Source organism: Saccopteryx leptura, chromosome 4, assembly GCF_036850995.1.
Source record: "Saccopteryx leptura isolate mSacLep1 chromosome 4, mSacLep1_pri_phased_curated, whole genome shotgun sequence".
In the NCBI taxonomy this organism is placed as follows: Eukaryota; Metazoa; Chordata; class Mammalia; order Chiroptera; family Emballonuridae; genus Saccopteryx; species Saccopteryx leptura.
Window position 1 is genome coordinate 123,272,699 of NC_089506.1, and position 17,703 is coordinate 123,290,401.

General features: G+C 51.0%; 1 protein-coding gene across 9 annotated transcripts in view; it reads right to left on the bottom strand.

Moving 5' to 3' along the window:
• Positions 1 to 1,793: 1,793 nt before the first annotated feature.
• The window catches only part of USP36 (ubiquitin specific peptidase 36), a 36,309-nt gene continuing 20,399 nt past the window's right edge, over positions 1,794 to 17,703 (bottom strand). For 7 of the 9 annotated variants that reach the window (XM_066381425.1, XM_066381422.1, XM_066381420.1 and 4 more), the window contains 14 exons: positions 17,393 to 17,463; positions 16,749 to 16,831; positions 15,267 to 15,378; positions 12,308 to 12,448; positions 11,648 to 11,748; positions 10,695 to 10,833; positions 7,740 to 8,411; positions 6,997 to 7,127; positions 4,949 to 5,530; positions 4,355 to 4,560; positions 4,023 to 4,124; positions 3,347 to 3,462; positions 2,923 to 3,073; positions 1,794 to 2,715 (listed from right to left, as the gene is read on the bottom strand). In XM_066381425.1, coding sequence (XP_066237522.1) covers positions 2,942 to 3,073; positions 3,347 to 3,462; positions 4,023 to 4,124; positions 4,355 to 4,560; positions 4,949 to 5,530; positions 6,997 to 7,127; positions 7,740 to 8,411; positions 10,695 to 10,833; positions 11,648 to 11,748; positions 12,308 to 12,448; positions 15,267 to 15,378; positions 16,749 to 16,831; positions 17,393 to 17,463 — 2,588 coding nt within the window. In that variant the 3' untranslated portion in view covers positions 1,794 to 2,715; positions 2,923 to 2,941. Of the gene's footprint in view, positions 2,739 to 2,922; positions 3,074 to 3,346; positions 3,463 to 4,022; positions 4,125 to 4,354; positions 4,561 to 4,948; positions 5,531 to 6,996; positions 7,128 to 7,739; positions 8,412 to 10,694; positions 10,834 to 11,647; positions 11,749 to 12,307; positions 12,449 to 15,266; positions 15,379 to 16,748; positions 16,832 to 17,392; positions 17,464 to 17,703 lie in introns of all 9 variants that reach the window. The other 2 variants (XM_066381426.1, XM_066381423.1) reach the window with 2 other exon arrangements.

The window sequence follows — 17,703 nt, forward strand, 5'->3', positions numbered from 1 at the left end:
ATATTGATCGACTTATGACCTATGCAACTTACAACCATTCGACTTTACGACCACAATCACTAGCCACGACTGCTCCGCGTCTGGCAGCGCAAGTGTTGCCCAGCTGGGCGTCCGACAGTGCAGACCAGCTTCCAGCAGCACTACCATCTCCACGTGCACCATTTCAACTGTTATCCCAGACTTGGTACAGCAATTTGTGTTTTGTGTCTTGGATATTTTTCATCAAACCCCTCCCAAGATGTCTACCAAGAGGTGCAATTTGTCTTTGCAAATATTAAACCAGTTGTACTGGTAATGCAGTGTTTTACTTAAACCTGATGAATGTAAAAATAAAAAACAAAATGGTGTAGAGATGATACAAATGGCATAAAATGAACAAAGAAAATTATGATATATAACAATAATGAAAGAAAATTATAAAATATGACTTAAAGATTTTTATAACATAATTTCACAGTACTGTACATATAGCCTACTCAACTTATGACCAAATCGTGTTATGACCAGTTTGTCGGAACCAATCATGGTTGTAAGTTGAGCACTAGCTGTATATATTTACATATGTACATGTCACCTAGAATTTGGACAAGTTTTCTAGGCCCACCCTTCCCTGTCCCAGTTTGGCTGACAATGTTGTGGGAGGGAGGGCTCGCCTCTAATAATGATGATTGCTGTAGGTTAGGCTGGTACTCAGCACTTCCCAGGGGATGAGGTATATACTCCTCAGGAAAGGATCTTACAACTGCACAGTGGAAGGAGGAAGGGGCTGACTTGGAGAGGAAGGCAGGACAGAAAGGGGAGCAACTCAAGCAGATAATAGAATTTTTGTACTTCAACCACAGAACATTGTAGGATAATGTGGCTGGAGAAAGTTTGTACAGGAATGAATGTCTACAATGCATCTCAAGAGGGAAAATACCCTGCCCACAAGGTACCCGCCTCCCCTCCAGAGGTGACAAACAACAAAGCAATGGGCACTGGAGTGGGCCTTGCATCTCTGAACAGGCGTGGCTCACGTGCAGAGATCAGGCATCTGAAGGAAGGGCAGAGGCCCTCAGACCAGTCTACAGCCCTGCTCCCTTCCTGCTGGGACCAGAGGCAGCCCAAGTGTGGGCCACTGGTATCCTTCTTCCCTCCTTTTTAAAGAGAAAATGAACATAGGAAGGAAAACCAAAAAGAACTACCCCTATGAAAAAGTTAATACACTTCCCCCCCAAAAAAAAGTAACACTTTTTTTTTTTTAATATATATTTTTCTGAAGTTGGAAACGGGGAGGCAGTCAGACAGACCCCTGCATGCGCCTGACCGGGATCCACCTGGCAAGCCCACCAGGGGGCGATGCTCTGCCCATCTGGGGCGTTGTTCTGTTGCAACCAGAGCCGTTCTAGCACCTGAGGCAGAGGCCACAGAGCCATCCTCAGCGCCCAGGCCAACTTTGCTCCAATGGAGCCTTGGCTGTGGGAGGGGAAGAGAGAGACAGAGAGGAAGGAGAGGGGGAGGGATGGAGAAGCAGATGGGCGCTTCTCCTGTGTGCCCTGGCCGGGAATCGAACCTGGGACTCCTGCACGCCAGGCTGATGCTCTACCACTGAGCCAACCGGCCAGGGCCAAAAAGTAACACTTTTTAAGATACCCCAGAGCAAGGGCAAAGCTGTCGGAGGAAAGGGGCATGGGGTCAGACCAGAGTGTCCATTAGCCTTAGGCCTAGGAGGACCTCTGTGACGACAGGTCCACACAGCCCTTGGTCCAGCTCCATGCACGACACAACCCAGAGAAGGAAGCAGAGACACATGCTGAGGAGTGGTTTTCAGGTTTACTTGTATACCTTCTGGTACTGGGTCATTTGCTTTTTTGGAAAGTGAAGCCTTGACCAAGGATCTCCCAGAATTATTAATTTACAAGTTTGCAGGCACAGCTTGAACGAGATAAAAAAGTGATCTTGAGTTATACAATCATCTAAAATCATAAGCACTCACACAATTGAGAAAATAAAGCCAGTATTTGCATGTTGGGGAAAGGAAACATACTGCTGACAGAAGCCATAGGCCTGATCAAAGTAACTAGCTTATGTTAAGCAGTGAAGTAAAGGATTCTACCCCAAGACCACCACCTGGACAAAGACCCACAGATATTGCAGCTGCAGGAGAAGGTTCGGTGAAGTGCCCTCAGAGCAAGCAGCAGGGAACCCACCCCACCTCAGACAGCCACCTGCACCCAAGAGAGAGTCCAGGTCGCTGCAAGGGGCAGAAGCATTGGCAAGCTGGCCTCAGGCTCTGACTTTCTGAGGGTGGACGGGCAATGCATACAGACAGAGCCCTGCCAAGGGGACGAGGAGGGCAGGGCACAGGCAGGAGGGCTGTGCCCGCCACCAGGAGCAGGTGATAGATGGCTTGCTAGGAATAGCAACCAACTGTATGGTCACCCCCCCAAGGGTGCTCGAGCATAGCTACAACGTGGCCACTGTCCCTCCCCTGCCCCCCCCCCCCCCCCACAGCCAAGTTGACACCACTGTCCAGGCTCCCAGCCGATGCTGCAGCCTGCTCCTCACGTCACTGTGGTGTCACACTAGGTCCTGATCCACAGAAGCTGGAGCCTCTCTGTGCCGTCCTCCAGAAGCAGGTTCATGGGGTGGGGCATGGAGGTGACGCACCAGAGTCCACAGCCTACTCAGTCCGCACGGACAGCTTCCAGGAAGGGACGCCCCATCTCCACAAGTCTGTGTGGCAAACAACAGTGCTCCTGACAGAGAAAGGACACCTGAGAGTCCCTGCACCCACCCTCTGGTGCATGTCTGACAGGAGCCCCTAGGGCATAAGATGGAGCTGGGAAACAGTGTGGTCTTCCTCCATGGGCAACCGTTGTGCGCTCCACACTCCAACCACCCACACACACACACACGCTCATACTCACTCCCCACACTAACCTCTCTTGACAGCAGAGACTCAGCGGCGGTAGCTGAGGCTGGCTGCCTTAGCTGGGTGAGTCACAGACCAAAAGTTCCGTCTATTCTGAAGTTTCTGGAAAGCGTTGAAATTTCTTTTCTTCTCCCTCTTGAATTTTTTAATTTTCTTTTCCTTTATTGAGAATCGCAAACGTCACAATTGCCAAAAAGGGTTGTCCCTCATCCTGGTGGCTATGTGTGACGCAACCAACAGACTCACCTGGGGACTGATGTCCCCCAACCCATGACCAGAATGTTTACGGCAGCCAAGCAGCATCTGGACCTGGGCACGTGGCCCCAGTCTGATCCTCAACCACTTCAAGCTGCATGAGGCCAAGCCTGCCCTGACCCGCCTTCAGCCTAGAGACTGGAGTGCTCAGGGGCGTGGAGTCGCATCCACACCTACCTTTCCACAATCGAACTCTTCATCCCAGTCATCGGTCACTGTGGCGGCGTGGTCCAATCTGCTGTCTTGAACTGCATCCCGACTAACAGCCGACACCTTGCCATCCCACGTCAAAACTACAACAGGCACACGAGTGTTGGCATCTCTGGATTCTCTGCTACCCTAATTACTTTTCTTAGCCTTTTTAAAAAATTGTTTATTGGGGTGACACTGGTTACCAAGACTGTATAGGTTTCAGGTATACAATTCTATAATACATCATCGGCAGACTGCACTGTGTGCCCACCACCCAGAGTCCAATCTTCTATCACAATGTATTTGACCTCTGCACCCTTTGCAGCTCCCCTAACCCCCACAAAGTGCTATGTTTAAATCCATGCCCTCATGTGAAAACAAAGACCTTATGTTCTTTCTCCGAGTCTAATTTACAAAAACAAGCTTCTGAATGACAGCTCATGATGGCTGCTAGACAAGTGCTCCAGCCCCACCCTGCCCTGGACAACTCCCCCCAACAGAAACCAGTCCTTGACCTCTGTGCAGTGGGGTCAGAGGACCATTTACATCCTCTTCCCATCTTTACAGCCAAGCGACTCCTAAGCTCAAGGCTCAGCAGGAGCCAATTGAACCGGACCCCTCTCCCCCCAAATAAACTGAAAGTCCAGTCCCAGAGCAGTACCTTTCTTCCCATAGGCTTTATCTGATGAGTATTTGAGCAATTCCCAGACCACGTCAGAGCCTCGCTCTTTGTTCCGGGACACCAAAGGAGCCTGCTTCAGCCCTGCAAGCAAAGAACAATTAAATGTTATTTAAAACCACCACTGAGGAAACAACCACACTCCTTTTATTGAGAGAAATGCAGAACTTCACGATGACTGCTCTAAAAAAGGTCTAAAAGCAAGCTTTTCCTCCGCCTGTCAAGGATATTGGTGATTAAGGTGCCTGGGATGACATCCCACACCTGCCTCTAGACACTGTGGGCCTGCTCACAGCCCCTGGCCCAGTGCGCACCTGTGAGGTCCTGAGGACACTGGCCATTGATAGTGGACACAGGGCCGCTCCCAGGTATGGCAGGGCTCCTCTGTCTGTTGCCCTGCCAGCCCTCGGGGTGCTCCTTCTCTTCTATGTCCTGCTGTGACTCTGGTTTTCTCTTTTTCTTTTTCCTTGGAGATGATGCAGTGGTCTCTGGCTCAACCAAGTTCGAGGGAGAGCAGCTCCTGAGGAGGCAGTCAGCAGGTAAATCCCAGCAAATCGAGGGTGAGACACCCTCCTCCCTTCAACTGGCAGGTGCCTCAACCCTGCAGGGCCACCCGGAGAACTACCACCCTGAGCCTGGCCCGGGGACAAAGCAGCCAGCTGTCCAGGTCATAGCCAAGCAGGAGGGACGATGGAGATCCTGACTATAAAAAGTCCTACAAACTGGCAGTGTGACCACAGTCAGGCTAGGCTGGGATAAGGTGACCCCTGCACATGGCGCTGGCCAGGTCTGGAATGCTGCCACCCTCTTGCCCTCGGTCAGCATGCTATCTGCAAAGAACACTTACTAGGAGTGGGTGGGGGTGTTTGCTGGCAAGAAGGCGGGGCTATCTCACTCCCTGCTCCTACCTATGCCAAGGCAGGTCCTGGTAAAGCCCGATTTCTCTGCCCTGGCTCTCTGCGCCCTTCCTCCTCCGCTTCTTGCTCATGTGGGGGCCATCCGTCCTGCATCCCACTGGCCAGCAGTTCACCAGGCCCTGGCCATTCACTGGCTGCTGTTCACCCTCATCCTCCAACCTGGCCACCAGCTGCTCTGCATGGCCTTCCTTCCTGTGCTCGGGGCTCCAGGGCTGCCCCTGCGCCAGCCCCTCCTGTGAGGGGGAGGTGTCCATGTCCTCTGCGTGCTTCCTCTTCTTCCGCCTCCTCTTTCCAGGAGGGGCCACTGCTTTCTCCGTCTCTGAGCCCCTCCCCTGGGTCTCTCTCGGGAAGTTCCTTTTCCTCTTCTTACAGAAGCTCTGTGGGGGCTCACTGGCCTCCAGCAGCTGGTGTGGAGGGGCCAGAAAACCCTCGTTGACCTGAGGCAGGGAAGCAGAGGTGGAGTTCTGTGGGCCTGACGTCCTGAGAGGCTGGGGACTGCTGGGCAGCGTTGCAGAGTGGGGGCTGGGGGGGGGCTTCAGGTGGCTGGGTGATCTGGGAGCAGGTGGAACGGCTCTGGAAGGACAGGCGGGCAGTGAGAAGGCTGTTCCGAGACGTAGGCCACCCTTAGCCCCTCCCCTCCAGCTGAGAATCACCCCGGAAATCTCAGATGACATAAATTAAACGTAAGTCAGAAAGGAGGGGATCACGGAAAGACAGAGTCTACTTAAGATCAAAGTTAATAAAAGGCATTACATATCTCTGTTTCTTGTCACCAGCACAAAGTATTTTTGCAAACAAAACAAAGTACTTAGCAAAATTTAAAATTTTTTTTAAAAAATCAATACAAATATGTCAAGAGGAAAGCTTCACTAAACAATAAATTTCCAGCCTCCGCGAATCTCAAGATGTTTGGGCACAGGAGGAAGCCCCATAAGAATGGCCAGGACAGGCCTGCACACCTTCACCTATGACTGTCTTCTGAAATGTGGGGGCTCAGGAAAAGCAGGGAAATGGACTTTACAGGTAGGTTTCACAGCAACCCGAGGGAGGAGATGGGGTCTGGAGGCAGGTCAGTAAGACTCTGTCTGATGTCTGTTTCGCCCGCTTGTGACTCTGGTCTTTCCAACCAGTCAATGGCTGACAAGCACACCTGTCTCAAAGGGTTACTGAACAAACAGGATTACTACCATTCCCATCCACACCAGAGCAGCCATGAGGACCACATAAACTGTATTACATTGTATCATTCTGCTTTTCTGGGATTAAAAATCAGAGAGAGAAAAAATATCCAATAAATTCCTTAAATGTTCAAACAATGCAAAAATACTGTGCTAGGGATAGCAGTGTGCAAGTGTGAGAGAGGGGGAGGCTGTGGGCACGGGAGAGGGGACCTGTAGCCACATAGCATCTCCCCGAGAGGGAGGGCGCATCCATGGCCAGGGCCAATACCAACCCTACCCAAGCTTCCTTCCTTCCTTCCTCCTTCCTTCCTTAGCTGCCAAAGGCCTCGACAGTCCCGTAGTACAGCCATTTATCAGTAATTCTCAGCTGTCTGCCACTCAACACACTGGGGGAGACGAACACAGTGTTCCACCAGGCTGAGAGGGGGGCTGAACCTTAGCACCCACAGAACCGTGCCCCAGGTCAGGAAGCCAGCTCAACGCAGATGGTGCCAGGGAGACTGGGGACTAAGGAGACAAAGCCTGCTCCACTCAGACATGAGCCCAGGGAGTGAAGTCACAGGTCTCCTGGAGTCTGTCTGGAGCTCCCGGCCCTTCTCTCCTCTTGTGGGGTCCTGTCCAGGGGTGTGGGAGGGGCCACAGCACAGCAGCAGCACCAGGTAGGTGTGGCTGACAGAGACCAAACTGCCTGCGCAGTGGGGGCTCCTTGAAGAGGAGCAGAACCTGGTCAGGTGGCGCCCTGTACCTGTCCAGCCACACACCCTGCCTTCCAGGGGAGTTACCCCACAACTCTCGGCAGCCGAGCGCACAAGAACTGCGGGAGAAGCAGCTGGTCCTGAGGCCTGCACCCACGCTTACCTGGTGGTACTGACAGGCCTGGTGCAGGCAGCAGCGGGGTGAGTGGCTTTCCTGGGGTAAGTGAGGTCGGACAATGGTGGGAGGGGAGGTGCACAGAGGTCAGTGCCGGTGGCCCTCCGCAGGGTGCTGGCCTGTAGTTATTGACATAAATAAAAACTTGGTGGTCTAAAAAAGGTTGCCGTGAGTGAAGAGGGGAAATAAATGTAAAAAATAAAACAAAACAAAACAAAAAAAACAAATGAGAGTCCAGAAAGCAGGATGAGGGGACAGAAGGAGACACAAAAGGAAAAGTGAGGGAGAGGGATGGCAGAAGAAGAATCAGAAGTGTTTTTGGTTAGAAACAAAAAGGAAAAAAGGAAGGAAATCTTAACAAATTCAAGCACAGCCATTCTACCACGGAGTTTTGTGCTATATACAGAGAGGTGCCAGCCCTGTGTCCCGTGGATGCCCCGTGTGCGGAGCTCCCCAAACCCGGCACCTTGGTCCACCCCCTGGGGCTCCTTATTCCATCCACAACCAGAGCGAGACCTGCTGCCCTGCCCCAAGCCTCTGTCAGCCACTTGGAGTGACACCAGGCAACCAGTTCCCTGAACCCACCTCCTCCTGGGGCAGCCCCACTGCTCTGGGGATGCTCAGGAGGGTCTACAACAACCTGCTCCTCTAGATAAAGGGACACTTAGTGTCCCGCTCCCCCAAATCAAAGCCTCCTGACACTCCTGATGACGACAGTCCTTCACACCCACCTTCTTGGCAGAAAGAGCCAGTTTTTTGGCTGGCGGAGGAGACATGGTGTTTGCGGGCTCTGTGGCGGTATTACTCAGGACAGGGGACCGTGGCTTCACCACCACCTTCGAGTCTTCACTGTCCGGCAGTGCCCTGTGGGGGCCAGCCATGGGGGCCTTTCCCTGAGAATCGCCAAAGTGGAGAGCTCTGCTCCTGGGGGTTGGGGGGACCTGGGCGGGGTCACTGCTGGCAGAGTGCTCAGGGCTGGAGCTGCTGGAGTCCCCCCTATTGAGGACAGTGCCCGCAGGCCCATGCCCATTAGCAGTTGCTGCAGCTGAAAGCTTGGGTGAGGTAGAGAGGATGGCGGCACTACTGTCCCAGGAGCCTGGCCTGCGGCTATCAGACCTGTTGCCACCTGGGGCGCTGGTACCGAGGAGCCCCTGAGAAGGTCTGAGGGGCAGGGAGAGCTGCTGTGGAGGAGCCGGTTTCTTGACTTTCTTCCCAGGCTCACCCAGAACGGTCAGCAGGGGTGGGAGTGCTTTGGAAAGTCGGGGGGAAGGGGACCTCAAGGGTGGCTTTGGAGGAATGTGTCCATTCTGAGACTTCAGGCCCGACAGGGAACTGTTCCTGGACACGGGCACACCAGTCTCTTCAGTGGTCTGCAGCTTCCTCGTCGTCACTGGGTCCAGTCTCTAAGACGGCAAACAGGGATGGGGTTATGTGGTGCACGGTTAGGCCCTGGCACTTCTCCCATGGGTTAGGAGGCACTGCAGCAGCAGGCAGCCCTCAGCGGGCCTCAGGGCACTTAGTAGGCACGCAGTAAAGACACTGTTACTGGCCCTGGCCGGTTGGCTCAGCGGTAGAGTGTCGGCCTGGCGTGCGGGGGACCCGGGTTTGATTCCCGGCCAGGACACATAGGAGAAGCGCCCATTTGCTTCTCCACCCCCCCCCCTTCCTCTCTGTCTCTCTCTTCCCCTCCCGCAGCCAAGGCTCCATTGGAGCAAAGATGGCCCGGGCGCTGGGGATGGCTCCTTGGCCTCTGCCCCAGGCGCTAGAGTGGCTCTGGTCTCGGCACAGCGACGCCCCAGAGGGGCAGAGCATCGCCCCCTGGTGGGCAGAGCTTCGCCCCTGGTGGGCGTGCCGGGTGGATCCCGGTCGGGCGCATGCGGGAGTCTGTCTGACTGTCTCTCCCCGTTTCCAGCTTCAGAAAAAAAAAAAAAAAAAAAGACACTGTTACTCCATTGAACAATTTCACCTATGGGTGTGCACCTTTATAATCACCTTTACTATGAAAACAGTACATTTTCATCAAGATTTGAGAAACACAAAAAAAGGATAAAGAAAAAAAAATCACCGAAGTCCCACCACTTAAACATGACTCCTGATGAACGTGCTGGTGTTTGCTCTTTTGGGCTTCTCTCCTGCTGGGTTTTGGCCACACAGGGGAAGCTCATCAGTTTCATCCAAACCCTCTTTCATGCTTTAGTAAATGTCTGACTAGCAACCTCCTCATTCTATCAAGAGTTTACTAAGCTACACTGTCCCCAGTTGTAACTGAAATTACCACCACTACAGGAAGCACCTCCTTCTGCCCCGATCATGACAACACGTCTAAATCAGGAGCTCTACATTTAAAGGCACCCCCGCACATCCCACCCTCAGGCCTCAGTACAAACTGTTTATCATTATAGCCCTCCTAACTAGTCTTGTGGAGTCTGTGCTGAACAGTTATTTATTGCCTGACCTCTGGTAGCGCAGTATATAAAGTATTGACCTGGAACACTGAGGGCGCTGATTTGAAACCCCAGGGTTGCCTGGTCAAGGCACATATTGGAAACTACCACCACAAATTGATGCTTCCTGCTCCCCCCACCTTATTTCTCTCTCTCTTCTCTAACTATCTAAATAAATTTTAGACATGGTACCTTTTTACCTCAAAATATGTCTGTGGGCATTCTTAAGAATAACATGACCACAATATAATGATCAAATCAGGAAACTCCTCATACTCTCAGTATTAAACTGTGAAAATAAAATATATTTTTTCGCCTGACCTGTGGTGGCACAGTGGATAAAGTGTCAACCTGGAAACGCTGAGGTTGCCGGTTCAAAACCCTGGTCTTGCCTGGTCAAGGCACATATGGGAGTTGATGCTTTCTGCTCCTCCCCCCTTCTCTCTCTCTCTCTCTCTCTCCCCTCTCTATAATGAATAAATAAAATCTTTATATATAAAATATATATATATATATTATATATATATATATATTTTTTTTTTTTTCACCTGACCAGGCGGTGGCGCAGTGGATAGAGCATCGGACTGGGATGCGGAGGACCCAGGTTCGATACCCTGAGGTTGCCAGCTTGAGCGTGGGCTCACCTGGTTTGAGCAAAGCTCACCAGCTTGGACCCAAGGTCGCTGGCTCGAGCAAGGGGTCACTCGGTCTGCTGAAGGCCCGCGGTCAAGGCACATATGAGAAAGCAATCAATGAACAACTAAGGTGTTGCAACGAAAAACTGATGATTGATGCTTCTCATCTCTCTCTGTTCCTGTCTGTCTGTCCCTGTCTATCCCTCTCTCTGACTCTCTTTCTGTAAAAAAAAAAATAAATAAATATATATATATACACACACACACACACACACACACATACACACACACATACATATATATAAATATATATCCCCCATGCTTAAGGCCTGCAAACCTGTCACTGGGCTTCTGCATGGCAGCTGGTCTAAGACAAGGACACATTGTGACTTGGTCTTGATTTCCTGGGTCATCGCTGTCCCCTCCTCCTGCTCACCAATGTCAGCAGATGACCATTGTAAGAGAGAATGTGGACAAAAATAGGACACACTGCCTGCCTTTCTAACATTGGGCAAAGTGCCCAACATGCAGAGACTGGGGGTCCATGACCCCAGGAGGCACAGCCCTGACATCTGCTGTGTAAACACGGATCCTTCTGAAGAAGTACCTTTCCAGTCAGTGGAGAGAGAACAGTCCCGTTGCTGACGCTCTTCCTGACGTGGTCGGTGCCCATACCAGGGCGGTTGGGAGGAGAGGAGCCAGTACGAGAGATGGAGCCCTCAAGACTCTTCTTGGAGCCTGGAATTCTGTCCGAGAAAGAAAACAGGTTTGAGGATTCTCTTATGAAAGCTACACATGTGTTACAGAAACTCAGTGTGAAGAGGAATCAGAATAAATTAAAAGTCAAGGTTACAATTCTGTTTAAAAAAAAAAAAAAAGACAGAGACAGCCAGAGAGACACGTGACCCTTATAACGCATGTTTCTGAAATCCCACTCTGTCCTTAAACCCATGTGAAGTTGTTACATAGCCTCAGGTATTCACTCAGTGTAGGCAGAGTGGAAATAATGGTCATAGCTCTTCTAAGATTAGTGTCCCATTATATCAGAAAGCCAATGAGACGCCTCAAACACTTCACCCAAATTTAGTAGAATGCATACAAAGCTGCAAAAACGCCTCCAGACCTCAGGTCAACCTTCAGGTCGATGACAAGCAGCCTGAGGAAACACCTTCCAAAAGTGTAGCTCCCCCTCTGACCACCTACTTCACTGCTCACTGACCACACTGCCCACCATGACTACTCTGCCCACAGAAGAGGGTGTGGTGGCTAACTAGCACCTCCGATGTGAGGCAGTAAGAGAACAGGTAACTCTCATTACATTCAGTCACTGCAATGGGGGCAGTGGAATCCTGCTATGACTTCCCAGAGGCTCTGCTTTCACTCAACAGCCAGGCTGACAGGGTCCCACCCAGTGGATGCAGGCCATGTCCATGATGGGTGGGATGACAGCTGCTCAGTTTGCCGTGTTGGGAGTTCTCAGGTTGGGGAGGCCTGTGCTGCGGCGCAGCAGAGTGGAGGGATGCAGGGGGCTGGGGGCGGGGGGCAGGGTGTGTGCTTTACCGCAGGTAGAAAAGCACGTAGGCCTGTTGGTTCAGAACCACCTTGATGTTGCTGGAATGGACCAAGGAGTCATTCATCTGGTACCACTGCCCATTGCTGGCCTGAAGCAGCACAGGTGTGGGGAAGACAAAACAAACATCAAACGTTCCATAATCCTTGCTTTTTAAAAAGGGAATAAAAAACTGTTAATTGACACACACATCCAAGCAATGCTTAATAGCAGAGATTCCATATTAAAATGCCTGACACTTGTCTAATGCTGTACAGTACCCATGGTGTGTGCCAAGTTTCCTCCTTTCCTGCTGCCACAGACCTGAGCTTTCCCTTCTAAGACATTTCAGCAGGTCTGAGCAGCACAGCATATTGTTCCGAAGTTCAGCCTCCCCGAGTCGTCCCCAGGGCTCTAGGGCCAGGGCCCTGGAAGCAGCCCCTCCAGAGCCTCACCGCAAGTCCGAGAACACGGCAGACCCCACTGATCAGTGTTACTGATGTCTGCACTGCACACACTGAGGCCGCACGAGGACCTGAGCGTCACTGCAGAGCACTGCTCCCGTCCATAGAACAACTGTGCTGCAGGGCCGCCTCTGGACTTGGACAAACCTGCACTGTCAGCGTGCCCCAGGGTTAGGACACCTGCCACCACCCAGAGAAGCCACTGACCTTCACGTAGCAGTAATAGTGCCCTGCGTGGCAGCTGTAGCCTGAGTGGACCAGGATAGCATACAGCCCATACATGACAGGCTGGCCGCTACTCTGCGACATGTACGGACGAATGTTCAGGAATTCCGGATAGCCCACATCCTGTTAGAAAAGCACAGGAAAAGGCAATTAACATTCACCACTGAAGAGTCAGAGCCGATTGCCTCCTCCTTCCACATGACAGAAAATGCAGTTTAGCTGGCCTTTAGCAATTGGGGCAAGTGGGCATGCAGCCACATGGGTAGGAGCCTTCCTTAGTCCACGACTAAGACATAGGACGCAGAAAGCGGGTCTTTCCTAAATAAGGACTCACTTCCTTTCCCGCTCCCTACAGGGGCTGCTTCAGGGGTGGACCATGAGGGAGCTGGGTCTGTAGAACAAAGGGGGCTGACTCCACAGGGTCAATCACTACAGGAAGTTACATTTTAATAGGGTGGATCAGAACAAAAGCTGAGCCAAAATCTATTTAAGAAACTGACAATTTTTCATAAGAAAATATTTCCAAAAATTGTATTTGATATGATGATAGGAGATACAACATAACCTGTGTTTCTGCCTACACACACTTTTTTCTTTAACACAGTATAATTTACATAGTGTGAAGGGCACAGCGCTTAAATGTAGTTTAGTGAGTTCTGACAAGTGTATAGTGTGGTCCATATTTCTATTAACGTGTATCAACCCCAAACTCCCGTGTATCCCTGTAAGTGCCCCAACTCGAGTCTCCGCTGTGCTAACATCTGTGCATGTTGATTAGTTTGGCCTGTTCTTGAGCCTCACACAACTGGAATCATAAAATAAGTGCTCTTCTGTGTCTGGCTTCTTTACTTTTTATTTTTCCACTGATTTGGAAGAGAGTGAGAGGAAGGGAGGGAGGGAAGAAGGGGAGCAAGAGGGAGCAAGAAGGAGTGAGTGGGAGAGAGAGGGAAAGAATCGTTAACTCCTTGTTTCACTTAGTTGTGCACTCATTGGTTCCTTCTCATATGTGCCCAGACTGGGGATTGAACCTATGACCTCAGAGTGCCAGGGACTATGCTCTATCCACTAAGACACTCAGCCAGAGCCTGTGTCTTTAGATCAACATGTTTCTGAGATCTACCTACACATCTTTTGCCTTCTACTGACAAACTCAAAATCTCAAAAGCCAATATATACCCTATGCTGTGAGCCCCAATGCAATCTTGCTAGATACAGGGGGCCGCAGATCAAACATCAATATTTCTCACACTATGTTCCAATGGAAAACCAGTTCTATGAGCCCTCAAGGCAAATCCACAACGACCTTGCTTACCATTTGCCACTAATGTCCTGGAGCCTAGCGCAGAAGAGTACATGAGTTCATGACCACTAGTCAAAGGAATGAATGAATGATTGCCCAATTAGGGTTTGAAAGTCTTCGTAACAAATTCCCCTCTGGGAGATACAAAATGCTACTTAGCTTAATGAAGGCTCTGAGAAGGTCTGTAATTAAGAACTGGCATTTATGAAACTCAGCTGAGCACAAAACACTTTCTTTCAAAGTGCAGTATTAACATTCCACAGAACACCAACTAGGGAAATGCCGCTCTAGGCAAGCTTCCTTCCACTGCCAATGAAGAAACTGAGGCTGAGGCAGTTGACCACACAACCAGGCTCTAACACCTGAGAACAGACCTCCATACTTTTATGTAACAAGATATGTTCTACTACTAAAATGCCATTGTGCAAAAAAGATTTTTATTCTACATTCCACAAAGAGCCACAGCATGTAACTGTACCTGTTTTAGCACAAACAGGACACAGAGGAGCAGAGCTACCCAGTTCATCATACTTATTTTTTTTTTTCACTTTTTTTAAAAAAATACTTTTTATTTATTCATTTTAGAGAGGAGAGAGAGAAAGAAAGAGAGAGAGAGAGAGAAGGACAGGAAGCATCAACTCCCATATGTGCCTTGACTGGGCAAGCCCAGGGTTTTGAACCGGCAACCTCAGCATTCCAGGTCGACACTTTACCCACTGCGCCACCACAGGTCGTGTCTCACCTTACTTATTCTTTTTTTTTTTTTTTTTGTATTTTTCTGAAGTTGGAAACGGGGAGGCAGTCGGACAGACTCCCGCATGCACCCGACCAGGATCCATCCGGCATGCCCACCAGAGGGCGATGCTCTGCCCATCTGGGGGCGTTGCTCTGTTGCAACCAGAGCCATTCTAGCGCCTGAGGCAGAGGCCATAGAGCCATCCTCAGCGCCGGGGCCAACTTTGCTCCAATGGAGCCTTGGCTGCGGAAGGGGAAGAGAGAGACAGAGAGGAAGGAGAGGAGAGGGGGGAGGGTGGAGAAGCAGATGGGCGCTTCTCCTGTGTGCCCTGGCCAGGAATCGAACCCGGGACTCCTGCACGCCAGGCTGACGTTCTACCACTGAGCCAACCGGCCAGAGCCTCACCTTACTTATTCTTTTTTTTTTTTTTTTTTTTTAATTTTTTAAAGATTTTTTTAATTTTTTTAATTCATTTTAGAGAGGAGAGAGAAAGGGAGAGAGAGAGACAGAGAGGGAGAGAGAGATGAGAGAGAGACAGAGAGAGAAGGTGGGGAGGAGCTGGAGGCATCAACTCCCATATGTGCCTTGACCAGGCAAGCCCAGGGTTTCAAACCGGCGACCTCAGCATTTCCAGGTCGACGTTTTATCCACTGCGCCACCACAGGGAAGGCACCTTACTTATTCTTAAGGAATCCTTGACCTTCCACATTGGGAACACCCAAAGAACAAGCAGAGGTCTGAGAAAACCTACTAAGACAGTCATTCTTGAACTTGACTGTGTGTAATGATCATTTAGGGATTTTTCAAAAGTGCAGCTTCCAAGGCCCTTTCTTTTCAGAGATCTGAATTCATGGGCTCTGAGCAGAGCCAGGCCAAGAAGACAGAGACCCCACATGAGCACTCACCTTGGTGATCTTCCCCCCACTGAAGTTGGCGAACCGCTTGAGGGAGAGGGTTAAGACATTGGATGTCCTATGGATGGTGAAGCGCTTGCTGGCGGGCACCTTCCTCTTGCACCTGAGTGTGGGGGGGGGGTGTCAGTGCGTGTCGGGAGGAACTATCTCACTGAGGGAACAAAGTCTCACTGTGCTGTAACAACGGGGTCTTCTCACATGAGACTTGTGTCTCCCACATTCTTGACAATCAAATCAACACCACCAAAGAAAAGGGAAGCTACTGAAGGGAAACACTGGGGAAATAAAGCACTTCCCAACAGGAGGCTGAGATACATGAGATGAGAAGTAACTGGGTAACACACACAGGACAAACCAGAGCACACGTGGTGGCATGACCAGCACAAAGGCCTTGGTGAGAGCAAGCTAGAGAAGGAAACATGGGGGGAGAACACGGATAGCTCAGAGCTAAGGGGGTGGGCGTGGGGGGGAGGGACATAACTCCCAGAGCTAAGGAGACAGACACGGTGTGGGGCAAAAGGCAGTGTTTTGGCACAGAATGATCAACCCAAAAAGCAGAATAAAGAAAACTATTCTTCATAGATTTTAAACGACCTAAATAAAATATAAAGTAAAAACACACCCACACACTAAGACTGCACAATCCCAAAAGAATGGGGTCAGGCCCTGGCCGGTTGGCTCAGCGGTAGAGTGTCGGCCTGGCGTGCGGGGGACCCAGGTTCAATTCCCGGCCAGGGCACATAGGAGAAGCGCCCATTTGCTTCTTCACCCCCTCCCTCCTTCCTCTCTGTCTCTCTCTTCCCCTCCCGCAGCCAAGGCTCCATTGGAGCAAAGATGGCCCGGGCGCTGGGGATGGCTCCTTGGCCTCTGCCCCAGGCGCTAGAGTGGCTCTGGTCGCGGCACAGCGACACCCTGGAGGGGCAGAGCATCGCCCCTGGTGGGTGTGCCGGGTGGATCCCAGTCGGGCACATGCGGGAGTCTGTCTGACTGTCTCTCCCCGTTTCCAGCTTCAGAAAAATACAAAAAAAAAAAAAAAAAGAATGGGGTCAGAGCTACATCTACTGAAATGAAAAATGTCAAGGAAGACTTGAGAACTGGAAGCCAGGAACAATGTCACCTAAGAGGTGGGGCCACAGCAGGGCCCCACCTGCTGCCGCACAGCTTCTGCGGCAGACGGCAGCATTCATGGCCCTGGCCTCAATTTCCTCATCCTGTGCAGTGGGGTCACTGCAAAAAGTCTGCTACATATTGGGCACAGGGAGCACCTGGAACAGCTCAGGGAGCGCTGTGTGCATGTTGGCCACAAAGACCAGGCAAGCACTCCCTGTGTCCTGCAGGGGTTTTTAGGTGTGAGTCTATACACAGCACTCAAAAAATGTGAGCAGGAGAGGTGCTGGGAGGGGACAGCATGTAGCAGTGCCAGGTTAGGGGACTCTTCTACATCTCTCTGGACACGAGCAAAATGGAACTTACTTAGCACACATGTAGGCATTCTCTCCACTCAGGACATCTGGCTTCACAAAAAGCTCCAGAGCACGCACAATATTTGCAGCTTGCTGAGAAGGACAAAAATGGGGATCAGAATAAACAGCAGCAGAGAAAGGCTTGCTCCAGAAATGCCAAGTATAAGGTCTTTTCAGGCTGAGGCAGCAAATCCCAACATTTCACTTGCATAAAAATTGGCCCACTAGTTACCACCTTCTGGGACTCAAAAGAACGTATTCAGCAAAGGGACAAGGGAGCCAGGCTGTCACCCTCATTCTCCAATGCTGGGAAATCACCCACGTGGAGGCGTACACAGGGACCGGCCATGTTTCCAAGGCTGCAGCTGGGTCTGCTCTCAGCCTCAGGCGAAGATGACCTCCCTAGGCTGCAGGAACAGCCTGGTCACTGTTGCATCTCAGAACACACGACTGCACTTTCTTTTTTAAATGAAAGGATCTTACTGTGCATAGAAAACAAACTAGAAATATGCTAAAGTGACACTTCCTACTTTAAGGTGGCAGGACTCTACTTTTGCCTTATCTGTTTAGATAATGTGCCCTTGAGGGTTTCTGTGGTTTGGGATCCCCTCTCTGTGCTCCAGGTCCTAACACAAATGCAACCATGGTCTATACCCGGATTTCCAGCGCCACATCCAAGTAGGGATCGTAGGTGTCCGAGACGCTCTTGCACATGGAGCACTTCACTGCAACAGAGCACAGAGGCGGTGGGATCGGTGCAGGGGTCCCTGGGCCACCCCCCCAGGGTCTGAGTCCTAGAACTGGAAGGTAACCAGCCCCTTGAGGCCCCAGCATTGGGAGAGCTCATGAACAACCAGAGTTCACCAGGACACATATGCCAAACCTAGTGCTGCCCAGAGATGGGACGCCCTCCCTGACTGACCCATGGCCTCTGTGTGCACTCACTGCCCTTCTGACAAGCAGAG